At 36.6% G+C, this 14252-nt stretch overlaps 1 protein-coding gene across 1 annotated transcript in view; it reads right to left on the minus strand.

The window, feature by feature from the left end:
- Positions 1-2258: 2258 nt before the first annotated feature.
- The window catches only part of ALKAL1 (ALK and LTK ligand 1), a 37916-nt gene continuing 25922 nt past the window's right edge, over positions 2259-14252 (minus strand). The window contains exons 4-5 of the mRNA XM_053559606.1: positions 12996-13072; positions 2259-2646 (exon numbers count right to left, since the gene is read on the minus strand). Of these exons, the coding sequence (XP_053415581.1) occupies positions 13008-13072 (65 nt within the window). The 3' untranslated portion in view covers positions 2259-2646; positions 12996-13007. The remainder of the gene's footprint in view (positions 2647-12995; positions 13073-14252) is intronic.

Genomic DNA, 14252 nt, shown 5'->3' on the forward strand with positions numbered 1-14252 from the left:
GGCTGAAGTGATTCTCTTGCCTCATCCTCCCACGTAGCTGGGACTATAGGTGCCCACCACAAAGCCCGGCTATTTTTTGATTGCACCCATCATTGTTGTTTGGCAGGCCTGGGCTGGATTTGAACCCGCTAGCTCTGGTGCATATGGCTGGTGCCTTAGCTGCTTGAACTACAGGTGCCAAGCCAGCCTACTCACCTTTCAATCACTTATTTCCCCATGTGAGAAAATTTTCTCCATGGAAACAAATAAACTATCTATTCCTTACCCTCTCAACCTCTCCACATTTAAATTACTACAATGAGAAAATGAGTATCACGTAGTAAAAGAAACTCATTTAAATTGGAGATACTTTTAATCAATCTTTGTGTATTTTTAAGAAAACATCTATTATATATTTCTGAGGTACATTATTCATCTATGAGAATGTTTAGAATTGCATCTGAAATGTTTACCTGATTGAAACTATACTAAGCATGAAGCCTTTGGAGGCTGTTTTCAGCCAAACAAGTCTCCGCAGTAAGTTATTTGTCATCATCCAATAACCTCTTAGCTTTTAGGTGAGTAACTCTCAGGTTGTTACATAGTTATAATCAAAAGCTACTCCATTTTTCCATATGTAGTAAATACGTAAATAATTATGACAGGCATAACTAACTAAAAACATAGGTTTTTCATTCTTTATTATTAATACATAGCATAACTGTAGAATTTTCCTTTCCCTCCATATTTTTAAACATAATTATTTGTAAATCTTTGCCCACAAACCAAAGCAAGTAAAACTAAAAATTAAGAATATATCTTCACCATGAAGGCTACGTTGAACAGTTTGATGAGAATATTTCAAATTGTATTTGAAACCAGCAGATTGTACCCCTTGATTGCACTAATGTACACAGCTATGATTTAACAATAAAAATATATGGGTGGTGCCTGTGGCTCAAGGAGTAGGGCGCCGGTCCCATATGCCAGAGGTGGTGGGTTCAAACCCAGTCCCGGCCAAAAAAAAAAAAAAAATATATATATATATATATATATATATATATCTTCAGGTGGCACCTGTGGCTCAGTGGGTAGGGCGCCAGCCCCATATACTGAGGGTGGTGGGTTCAAACCCGGCCCCAGCAAAACTGCAACAACAACAAAAAAAAAAATAGCTGGGCATTTTGGTGGGCACCTGTAGTCCCAGCTACTCAGGAGGCCAAAGCAAGAGCATCACCTAAGGCCAAGAGTTTGAGGTTGCTGTTATCTACGACGCCATGGCACTCAGGGCGACAAAGTGAGACTAGTCTCTAAGACAAAAAAATAGAATATATCTTCATAATATTCCTGAAGCCAAAGGGCATTCCTGAGCTTGCTTTTCTGATGAACAAAGGAGTGTGGGTGTTCACATGCACAAATAAACACAATACACTCAGTTATGGAAGAGACTAAAAGTGTTGAAAAACTGAAACGACCCCTTCTTTATGTCTTTAGGACACCACCACAAACAGCTGGGAAGGGATAAAAAGTGGGTATGTTGTTAAGCTGCTCCTGCTTTGTGTTCTCTTTAAAAGGATGGGAATTTTCCATTGTTTGGTTGCAGGTTTCTGATGTTTTCATTATTGTTTTTAAATGAAACTACTTGAACATATTATTTTGTTACATTCTAAACAGAACATCCAGGCAAACCGTACATTCTTCTCATTCCTTGACACACGCATCTCCAGTCTGAGAACAATGGAACTATTTTTTTAGTAGTAGACAGGGTCTTACTTTGTCACCCTTGGTAGAGTGCTGTGGCACCCATAGCTCACCGCAAACTTAAACCCTTGAGCTCCAGTGATCCTCTTGCCTCAGCCTCCTGAGTAGCGTCTGACTATTTTTAGAGACAAGGTCTCATTCTGGCTCAGGCTGGTCTCGAACGCCTGAACTCAGGTGATCCACCCACCTCGGCCCCTCAAAGTGCCAGAAATTACAATGTAAGACAGCAATACAGTATGTTCTAGCTTCAAAAGATAGAAATTGTCACAGGACAATTTTTCAATTCAAAAGTACGTATTTACACATATATACATACATAGTAATCATACATCAAAAGTATCACCTCTGCTATGAATATCTTTAATTCAAAGAAAAAAACTCATTCTTTTTGCATTTCAGCTTTAATAAAATTCACACTTCAAATTAATAAAAATAAAGACAACAAATTCTAAATAAAGTATTTAAGTATCATAAATAAGAATTATAAAATTTACCTTCATACATGACTATTTCACAAACATATTACTAAAAATCATATGAAAAAACATCATTTCTCACTAGCAGTTTCAAGTATAACTTAGATAATCGAATGTTTAATGCAAAATGTTAACTATGTAAGAAAATAATATATTTAGCAAAAATAAAGTAGAATAGCATAATTTTTAATATTCAGTTTGCAATATGTGACTTAAACTCTGTTTTTAAAAACTTATAGATTACTGTATACAGAAAGATAAACCCGTAAAGACTCCACTCTATCATAGGACACAGTTAACCAGTTATTTCCGTGATGTCTCGCTTTTTACTCATAATACTATATAAAAAATTAAAACTTTCATCCTTTTACAGTTCCTATGATTCCAGGCACTTATGTCTTCAAATTAGATTTACATTCTTAAGAAATGCCTGTTGGGGGGGAAGAAGAAATACATTATTCACATACAGTTGTAATAGTTATGCTTTATTTTATTTTTTACTTACAGAATCTGTGGACCCTTAATGTACAGTCTAATCCTAAAAAATGCAGACTATTCTGTGTGTGGAAAAGGAGGATGGCACCAGTGTATGGTGCCCCATGATCGCATTAATGTACACAGCTATGATTTAATAATAAAAAAAAAAGAAAAGGAGGATGGCTAATCAGTACTTTTAAAGACTTTAAATGATGATTTTCCCCTTAAAGTTTTATGACATCCAGATGCACTACAAAAAATGAACTTGATAGCACCTAAATAACTCACAAAATATCCCTGCAATTTATCTGCAATATTGTGTTTGTAACATCTTGTCTAATAAACAATTAGAAACAGATAATGTATACAGGAGAAATCACTAAATATCCAAACTCTACAATTTTAAAGAGTTATATTTATCAGCTCTGTCTTCTGTAGATCTAGGCCTAGAAGAATGTGCATTCATATTCATTACTTTAAGTTATAATACAGTGATTGTCTGGGGAGAACTTTTCTAGCATTATATTGTTTTTGAACTTTATGTAAATTTACTCGCTTACACAGAAAAGTTAACAATAACAAAAGAGATTAAATATGACTTAATTTAAGCCATTTCAATAGCCAAATGAATTTTCTTGATTTATTCATGTTTCACATTATTCAAAAACTTTAAGGCAAGCTGAAAGCAATTGATTCAACTATCTTGCAACTAAAATGATCTAGTTCATTTCTTAATAAAAAAAATGTTTTACATTTAGAAACTATAGATATGTAGATTAGCAGTTTTAATTATTATCATTAATTTGTAATAGTAGCTTTTTAAATAAGAATCAAGTCTTGGCATCTGTAGCAAAGTGGTTATGGTGCCAGACACATACACCAGGGCTAGCAGGTTCGAACCCAGCCAGGGCCTGCTAAAACAACAGTGACAACTGCAACAAAAAATAGCTGGGCATTTTGGCTGATGCCTGTAGTCCCAGCTACTTGGGAGGCTAAGGCAAGAGAATCACTTAAGCCCAAGAGTTGGAGGTTGCTGTGAGCTGTGACGCCACGGCATTCTACCGAGGGTGACATAGTGAGACTTTGTCTCAAAAGAAAAAAAAAAACCAAAAGAATCAGAATAGTAACAGCAATAGACAAGGATTGTCTATAAGAGTGAAAGGACAGAATTTTCTCACAGTCACACCAAACTGTGAGATGATTTAGGTAAACTCCCATGCAGTTGTTTGGGACAGACTGAGTTCTATCAGCCAGTTCAAAATATTCACAGATACTTTCATTTATTTTTTTTTAATATTTTTTATTAGTATTAGATCATAGCTGTGTACAGTAATGTGATCATGGGGCACCACACACTGGTTTTATAAACTGTGGGTACCCCAGGACTTTTCATTCCCACCTTCATGACCTGATAAACCATTTTCTTTAGAAGGACTTGTCCAGGGCACTAAAATGCTTCTCCCCTCCCCCCAAAATGTTGACTCTGTACTACAGTGGGAAAGCTACTGATTAGAAAAATATTTGCAAATAAATGGATATCTTTCAGTACATTGTATAGATCATACCTTTGTAAATAAGTATTACAATTTACATTAAATTCACTTAGGATTGTGCACTTTATAGCCCGAACTCCTAGAGTAATTTAGCCAGAATGAAAATTCTGTCCTTTCACTCTTATAATCAGCTAGAGCAGATGATGATGAATGTTTATGATATTTTTATTGTTTGCTTTTTCTTCTGTTCTTCTAGTACTTTCTCCTGCTCCTTGCCTACATTGTGTAAAACAGTTTTAGGCCTGAGTTTCACTTTTATTATTACATCCTTTGTTTGGCCAGTTAAAAAAAAAAAGATAGACCTTGGGGAGGAGAAAGATGGTGACCAAATAACAGCTTCCTTGGAACTTGGCATGGTGATACTGGGGAGAGAAGACTCCAGGCATCTCTGGCTGGTGAGATCTGCCCAGAAACATCCCTTTGGGGATACAGGGAGTCAGTATGAGACTTCTTGACCCCATGACGAGGACAAAAGCAGTGGAAAACTGGCAAGTGCTTGCGTGTGTTCCTTCAGTCTAATCCCGCCAGCAGCTGTAAGTACAGCAACAGTGAGATTGCAAACTGGAAAGGCCTTCCCTGTGAGCTGTTTTGTTTTTTGGACTTGGGGACTCAGTTGAACTACCTTGGGAGAGCTTGGGCAAGAGTGCAGAGGACTTTAAGCATTGTCTCGGGCCTCAGACTGAGTCGCTGAGCCAAATGGACCTAATAGTGTTTGTCTGTGGGCCATGTGGAAGAACTGCCCCAGCAACCTCTGCCCTCAGGGTCGCAGAGCAAGGATCGGGTGTGAGCAAGTAATCTAGTGACTGAGCAGCCTAAAGGTGGGGACTGAGATGCCTTACAGCCTTTGCCTTCATGGGTATAGAGTGAGACTGGTTTTGGCACACTGGGTAAGTGGGAAGCCCCTTCAGAAGTGATCCCAGCAACACATGTTTTCCTGGGAAAGCTTCTGCTTAGCCAAGGTTGACAGTTTAAAGTGCCTTTTAAGTGGGCTAAGAAGAGATTTGGGCTCTCCACGCTGCAGGGTTTGAGAAATCAGCAGAGACCTCCAGTCTACATCTCCTACAGACATATCAGCATTGTGATTAACATCTCATACCCCAGAAGATCACCTGCTGCCCAGACAATATTCAGCAAGCTACATATAATGCTTTGGCTTTGGTTTTGTTTTTTTCTTGCTTATTTTGTTTTGTTTTTTAAACTTCAACATTTTCTCTCTAGATTTTTCTTTTTTCTTTTTCTTCCTTCTTCATTTTTCCAGTTTAAATACAATTTTCCACAGATGCCTTCTTAAAAAATTATAACTTCATTTTTGGTAGTGTTTCTACCCCTATTATTATTTTGTTTTGCTCCCAATTTTATCCTGTAAAGTTTTCTGTTTGCTTGTTTTGGTTTGATTTATAGCATTTTTGTCTTTCCTCTCCACTTGGTGGAGGTGGGGTACTGTGAATAGGCTGCCAAAGAGCTGCTGACCTCAATCCAGCACCCCCAGATGTTGGGGTGGGGGGGTTTAAGGTTGGGTCAAAGTACCCTACTGTACACTGTACACCTATATTCCTCCTATCTCCCTCTTTCTGTGCCTCTCTTCTTTGTGTCACTATTCCCTTTTGCTCACCTCCTATCCTTTTTCTTTTTTCTTTTCTTTTCTTTTTTTCTTTAATGTTTTTTCCTTTCTTGCTCTTTAATCTTTTCATCCTTCTGGTCCTGTACCAAAAGGATTCATCGAAACCCTAAGCCAGAGGCATGGCAACTTAAAGACCAAGAGGAAGTGAAAGGAAAGTTAGGGCAAGGAAACAGATAAAAGAAATCACTCATGAGGAAGAATCAGCAGAAAAATCCTGGCAACATGAAAAACCAGTCCAGAGCAACCCCGCCAAGGGACCATGAGGTAGCTACTACAGAGGGCTCCACATATAAAGAAATGTTAGAAATGACAGAAAGGGAATTTGGAATACAGATGATGAAAACAATGAAGGAAATGATGCAAACAATAAAGAAAACTGCTGATAAAGTGGAACATAAACAAAAGGAAATCCAAAAACAGAATCAACTAAGAAATGAATGATATGAAGAAAATAGAAAGGATATAGCAGAGCTGAAGGAACCGAAGCAGTCAATTAGGGAACTTAAAGATGCAATAGAAAGTATCAACAACAGATTAGATCATTCAGAAGAAAGAATCTCAGAGGTAGAGGACAAAGCTTTTGAGATAACTCAGGTAGTTAAAGAGGCAGAACAAAAAAAGAGAGAGAAAGCAGAAAGTTCACTGACAGAATTACAGGACTTTATGAAGCATTCAAACATACGAGTTATAGGTATCCCAGAAGGGGAAGAAGAATGCCCCAGAGGAATGGAAGCCATTCTAGAAAATATTATAAATGAAAATTTCCCAAATATCACCAAAGATTCTGACACACTCCTTTCAGAGGGATATCAAACCCCAGGTCACCTCAACTCTAACAGAGTTTCTCCAAGACACATTGTGATGAACCTGTCCAAAGTCAAGACAAAAGAAAAGATTCTTCAAGCTGCCAGCTACAGGGGCAAATCCATCAGGGTGTCTGCAGACTTCTCTACTAAACTTTCCAAGTAAGAAGACAATGGTCATCTACCTTTAATCGACTTAAACAGAATAATTTTCAGCCCAGAATTCCATATCCTGCTAAGCTAAGCTTTAAAATTGACAGAGAAATCAAATCATTTACTGATATGCAAACATTGAGGAAATTCACCACCACAAGACCAGCTCTACAGTAAATACTTCAACCTATTCTACACACTGACCATCACAATGGATCAACAGCAAAGTAAGAACTCAGAAATTAAAGAATAGAACCTAACTTCCACAATGATGCAAAAGATAAAACTAAGCAATGAACTCTCACAAAATAAGATGACTAGAACACTACCGCACTTATCCATTATTTCCATAGATGTTAAAGGCTTGAATTTCCCACTGAAGAGGCATAGACTGGTTGACTGGATTAAAAAACACAAGCCATCCATTTCCTGTCTACAGGAAACACACCTAGCTCAAAAGACAAATGAAAACTCCAAGTTAAGGGTTGGAAGACAATTTTTCAGGCAAACGGAATGCAGAAGAAAAGAGAAGTTGTAATTTTATTTTTAGATACATGTGGATTTAAAGCAACTAAAGTCAAAAAAGACAAAGATGTTCAGTTTATATTGGTCAAGGGAAAAATACAACAAGAAGACATTGTAATTCTAATATTTATGCACCTAATTTAAATGCTCCCAGATTCTTGAAACAGACCTCAAATGGTCTGAGCAATATGATATCCTATAACAGCATAATAACAGGGGACTTTAACACTCCTCTTACAGAGCTGGACAGATCCTCTAAACAGAAATTAAACGAAGATATAAGGGACTTAAATGACACCCTAGAACAACTGTGCTTGATAGATGCATATAGAACACTCCATCCCAAAGATAAAGAATATACATTCTTCTCATCACCCCATGGAACATTCTCCTAAACTGATCATATCCTAGGACACAAAACGAACCTCAACAGAATCAAAAGAATTGAAATTTTACCTGTATCTTCTCAGACCACAAGGCACTAAAAGGTAGAACTCATGTCTAACAAAAACATTCAACCCCACACAAATGCATGGAAATTAAACAACCTTCTGTTGAATGACAGTTGGGTGCAGGAAGAAATAAAACAGGAAATCATTAACTTCCTTGAGCATAACAACAATGAAGATACAAGCTACCAAAACCTCTGGGATACTGCAAAAGCAGTTCTGAGAAGAAAATTAATTGCTTTAGATGCCTACCTTCGAAAAACAGAAAGAGAGCACATCAACAAACTCACAAGCCATCTTATGGAATTGGAAAAAGAAGAACAAGCTAAGTCTAAACCCAGCAGAAGTAAAGAAATATCCATAATTAAATCAGAGATCAATGAAATTGAAAACAAAAGAATCATTCAGAAAATTAATGAAACAAGGAGTTGGTTTTTTGAAAAAATAAATAAAATAGATAAACCTTTGGCCAGACTAACTAGAAATAGAAAAGTAAAATCTCTAGTAACCTCAACAGAAATGATAAAGAGGAAATAACAACTGATGCTACAGAGATACAAGAGATCATCTCTGAATACTACCAGAAGCACTGTGCCCAGAAGTTTGACAATGTGAAGGAAATGGATCAATATTTGGAATCACACCCTCTCCCTAGACTTAGCTAGGAAGAAATACAGTTCCTGAACAGACCAATTTCAAGCACTGGGATCAAAGAAACAATAAAAAATCTTCCAACAAAAAAAATGCCCTGGTCCAGATGGCTTCATGCCAGAATTCTATCAAACCTTCAAGGAAGAGCTTATTCCCATACTGTAGAAATTATTCCAAAAAATTGAGCAGGAAGGAGTATTTCCCCAGCATGTACAAAGCAAACATCGCCCTGATATCAAAACCAGGAAAAGATCCAACTAACAAGGAGAACTTCAGACCAACTTCATTAATGAATATAGATGCAAAAATTCTCATCAAAATCCTACCCAATAGATTACGGCTTATTATCAAAAAAGTCAGACATGATGATCAAGTAGTTTTCATCCTAGGGATGCAAGGCTGGTGTAACATACTCAAGTCCATAAACATTATTCACATATCAACAGAAGCAAAAACAAAGACCATATGATCCTCTCAATAGATGCAGAAAAAGCATTCGATAAAATCCAGCATCCTTTTCTAATTAGCACACTGAAGAGTATAGGCATAAAAGGCACATTTCTTAAACTGATCCAAGTTATGTAGGACAAACCCACAGGTAATATTTTACTGAATGGAGTAAGTTTTTCCTCTTAGAACTGGAACCAGACAAGGTTGTCCTCTGTCACCATTACTGTTCAAAATAGTACTGGAAGTTCTAGCCAATACAATTAGGCAAGAAAAGGAAATAAAGTAAATCTAAATGGGAGCAGAGGAGCTCAAACTCTCCCTCTTGGTTGATGACATGATCTTATACTTAGAGAACACAAAGACTCAACCACAAGACTCCTGGAAGTCATCAAAAAATACAGTAATGTCTCAGGATATAAAATCAATGTCCACAAGTCACTAGCCTTTGTATACACCAATAACAGTCAAGATGAGAAGCTAATTAAGGACACAACTCCCTTCACCATAGTTTCAAAGAAAATGAAATACCTAGGAATATACCTAACAAAACAGGTGAAGAACCTCTACAAAGAAGATTATGAAACCCTAAGAAAGGAAATAGCAGAGGATATTAATAAATGGGAAAACACACTGGGTTGGTGGCTGGGAAGAATCAACATTGTTAAAGTGTCTATTCTTCCCAAAGCAATCTCCCGATTCAATGCCTTTCCTGTGAAAATACCAACACCATACTTTCAAGACTTAGAAAAAATTATTCTGCATTTTGTATGTAACCAGAAAAAACCCTGTATAGCTAAGGCAGTTCTTAGTAATAAAAACAAAGCCGGGGGCATCAGCATACCAGATTTTAGGCTGTACTACAAAGCCATAGTGGTCAAGACAGCATGGTACTGGCACAAAAATAGAGACAAAGACATTTGGAATCAAATAGAAAATCAGGAAATGAAACTAACATCTTACGACCACCTAATTTTTGATAAAACGAAGAAGAACATACCCTGGGGGAAAAACTCCCTATTCAATAAATGGTGTTGGGAGAACTGGATATCCACATGTAAAAGACTGAAACTGGACCCACACCTTTCTCCACTCACAAAAATTGATTCAAGATGGACAAAGGACTTAAATTTAAGGCTTGAAAAACAATAAAAATCCTCAAAGCATAGGAAAAACACTGGAAGACATCAGCCTGGGGAAAGACTTCATGAAGAAGACTGCCGTGGCAATTGCAACAACAACAAAAATAAACAAATGGGACTTCATTAAACTGAAAAGCTTCTGTACAGTTAAGGAGACAACAACCAAAGCAAAGAGACAACCTACACAATGGGAAAGGATATCTGCATATTTTAAATCAGACAAAAGCTTGATAACTAGGATCTATAGAGAACTCAAATTAATCCACGTGAAAAAAGCCAACAATCCCATATATCAATGGGCAAGAGACATGAATAGAACCTTCTCCAAAGAGGACAGATGAATGGCTAACAAACATATGAAAAACTGCTCATCATCCCTATTTATAAGAGAAATGCAAATCAAAACCACCCTGAGATACCATCTAACCCCGGTGAGAATGGCCCACATCACAAAATCTCAAAACTGCAGATGCTGGCGTGGATGTGGAGAGAAGGGAACACTTTTACACTGCTGGTGGGACTGCAAACTAGTACAACCTTTTTGGAAGGAAGTATGGAGAAACCTCAAAGAACTCAAGCTAGACCTCCCATTTGATCCTGCAATCCCATTCATTACTGGGCATCTACCCAGAAGGAAAAAAATCCTTTTATCAACAGACACTTGCACTAGACTGTTTATCGCAGCTCAATTTACAATCACCAAAATGTGGAAACAGCCTAAATGCCCACCAACCCAGGAATGGATTAACAAGCTGTGGTATATGTATACCATGGAATACTATTCAGCTATTAAAAAAAATGAAGACTTTACAGCTTTTGTATTGACCTGGATAGAAATGGAAGACATTATTCTCAGTAAGCATCACAAGAATGGAGAAGCATGAATCCTCTGTATTCAATTTTGATATGAGGACAATTAATGACACAGTGGGGGTGGGGGAAGGGGAGAGCAGAGAGAGAAAGGAGGGAGGGGGTGGGGTCTTGGTGTGTGACACACCTTTTGGGGGCAAGACACAATTGCAAGAGGGACTTTACCTAACAAATGCAATCAATGTAACCTGGTTTCTTGTACCCTCAATGAATCCCCAACAATAAAAAAAAAAAAAAGAAAGAGATCTGTAGCTAGTTTTGTTCAACTAATGTCTATCTGCATAATGTTTTCACATAATGATAAAGTAACACCAAATATTGAAATATTTTTTAAAAATCATTCAGAGTGGGCAAGGTTGCCAAAAATCTATTTAATCTCACTTAATTCAATCATTGTTGAGTGATTAATTTAAAATTAATTCAAAAAACAATCTGTGTGCTTGTTTAATTTTAAAAACTTTATTCAAATTAATATGAGGGTACAATTTTTAGGTTACATTGTTCTCACTTCCAGGATAAAGTTCCATTTGTACTGTTGAGTGATTAATTTAAAATTAATTCAAGAAACAACCTGTGCATTTAAACCAAGTTTTAACACTTAGTGTAAGACCCACAGATTAAGTTTACTGAGTATTGTTAAGATGAGTTAGCTTTATGGCTTTTCATATTGTTCAAAATTTTTTTAATTAAGTTAGACTATTAACAGAGTGAAGAGACAACCTGTAGAATGGGAAAATGCTTCCAAACTACTCATTTGACAAGGAACTAATATCCAGAATATACAAAGAACTCAACAGAAAAAAAAATCTGATTTAAAGATGGAAAAGGGATCTGAATAGACATTTCTCAACAGACAACATAACAATGGCCAAAAAAAAAAAAAAACTCAACATCACTAATTATCTGAGAAATGCAAATCATAACCATAATGTATCTTTTCACCCCTGTGAGAATAGCTATTACCAAAAAGACAAAAAATGACAAATACCAGTGAGAACTCAGAGAAAAGGAAACCCTCACGCGTTGTGGAGGGAGTGTAAATTAGCACAGCCAGTTTGAAGAACAGCTTGGAGGGTCCTCAAAAAACTAAAAACAGAGCCTATGACCCCAAATCCCACTGTTTATCCAAAGAAAGGGAAATCTGTATACCCAAGGGATAGCTGCACCCCCTTGTTCATTACAGCACTCTTCAAAAAAGCCAAGATGTAGAAGCACACTAAATGTCCATCAGGGGATGAATAATAAAGAAAATATATGCAGTGTAACACTATTCAGTTGTAAAAAAGAAGGAAATTTTGTCATTCAAGGCAACATGAATGAGTCTGGAGAACATCATGTTAAGTAAAACAAAAGAAGCACAGAAAGATAAATACCAGTTATCATCATCCATAAATGGGAGCTTAAAAAATTGAGCTCATGTAAGTAGAGAGTAGAATTGTGGGCATTAGAAACTGGGAAGGGAAGGATGGGAGAAGTTGGTTAACAGATACGAGTTATAGCTAGATATAGAAGAAGTAAGTTCTGAGAGGCTGAGCTTAGCACTGTAGAGTGAATATGGTTAACTGTAATTTATTATATATTTTGTTTTGTTTTGTTTTGTTTGAAACAGAGTCTCACTCTGTCATCCGGGTAGAGTGCCATTGCATCACAGCTCGAAGCAACCTCAAATTCCTGGGCTTGAGCAATCCTCCTGCCTCCGCCTCCCAAGTAGCTGGGACTACAGTGCCTGCCACAACACCTGGCTGGTTTTTTGGGTTTGTTTATTTGTTTGTTTGTTTTCTATTTTTAGTAGAAATGGGGGATCTTGCTTTTGGTTAGGCTGGTCTCAAACTCATGAGCTCAAGGGATCCACCTGCCTTGTACTCCCAGAGTGCTAAGGATTATAGGCGTGAGCCATCACACCCGACCTTATTGTATATTTTCATAAAGCTGGAAGAAGGGATTTTTTAATGTTTACAAAACAAAGAAATGATAAATATTTAAGATACACAAGTATTGAAAAGTAACCTATACCCTTTAAATATGTACAATTATTCTATGTCAACTAAAAAGAAAAAAACAGGATAAGAAAAATAAACACATACTCACAGGATAGGTTTTCTAGGTCCGTGAGCACAGTGGACTCACTGATAACCTTGTTAGCAATCTAGCACATCTCTTGTAATCTAGAAAAAACATTTAAAGGGAAATTATGCAAATAGTGCCTATAAATGTGAAAGGAAATATGTTAACTTTTGTGACTAATTTCATATAATGATAGGTACATTTTAATAAGCACCTAATATATAAAGTGCTTATTAAAGTGCATGAATTTTTTAATTGATTCTCCTAATAATACAATCAGGAAGGACTATTATAATATTCACTTTAGCAATGAGAAAAGAGCCTCAAAATTTTAATTATCTCATAACTAGTAAGCAGTTTGATCCCAAAATTTGTACTTTCTCCACCGCCTTGTGCTATTAGTTAGTTATTTTGCCTTGAATCCAACCCGATCACTTCTTCCAAAGTAAATACAAGTTGGGGAAAAAAGTATAACAAATAAGGTCAGCCCCTGTGGCTCAGTGAGTAGGGCACCAGTCCCATATACTAAGGGTGGCAGGTTCTAACCCGGCCCCAACCAAACTGCAACAAAAAATAGCCAGGCATTGTGGCAGGCGCCTGTAGTCCCAGCTACTTAGGAGGCTGAGGCAAGAGAATCGCCTAAGCCCAAGAGCTGGAGGTTGCTGTGAAGTGTGATGCCATAGCACTCTACGAGGGCGACAAAGTGAGACTCTGTCTCTACAAAAAAAAAAAAAAAAAAAAAAAGTATAGCAAATATGACTCAACATCCTAAATAAAATAAAAAGAAACAAATTTGCAGAATTAATTTTCTTTAAAAGGAAATTTGAGGCCTAGAAAGGAATTTAAAAACAGACAACTAAATTATCACTCATGGAGTATTTTAAATGATAGCAGTTAAATATTATGTTTTGAATTATTATTAACTCTAGTAACTTAAGTAACCCAAAAAATTCACTAGAGCAAACTTTGAAATACTTGCTGTCATTAATCAGAAACATCCAGGGCCCATTATATAAATGATCTGATGTAAAAAATATTTACTTTAAAATAATATCCAAGGAAACTTGCACTTTATAGGCCTCTTATTTTTTTTTTCATTTATGTGAAAGAGTACTTCATTTATGCCAAGGCATTTAAATAAAAATAAAAGGTTTAAATCCTGACAAACGTTTTGGTCTTTAAGGAAATCTGGCTATTTTTGGATTCGGATATATTCCCAACTAGAATGTGGGTTCATCCTCATAATTTCAACAACACGGACAACTCATGGGCACTGTCAGT

The sequence above is a fragment of the Nycticebus coucang genome, chromosome 13 (genome assembly GCF_027406575.1).
Source record: "Nycticebus coucang isolate mNycCou1 chromosome 13, mNycCou1.pri, whole genome shotgun sequence".
NCBI classification, from domain to species: domain Eukaryota; kingdom Metazoa; phylum Chordata; class Mammalia; order Primates; family Lorisidae; genus Nycticebus; species Nycticebus coucang.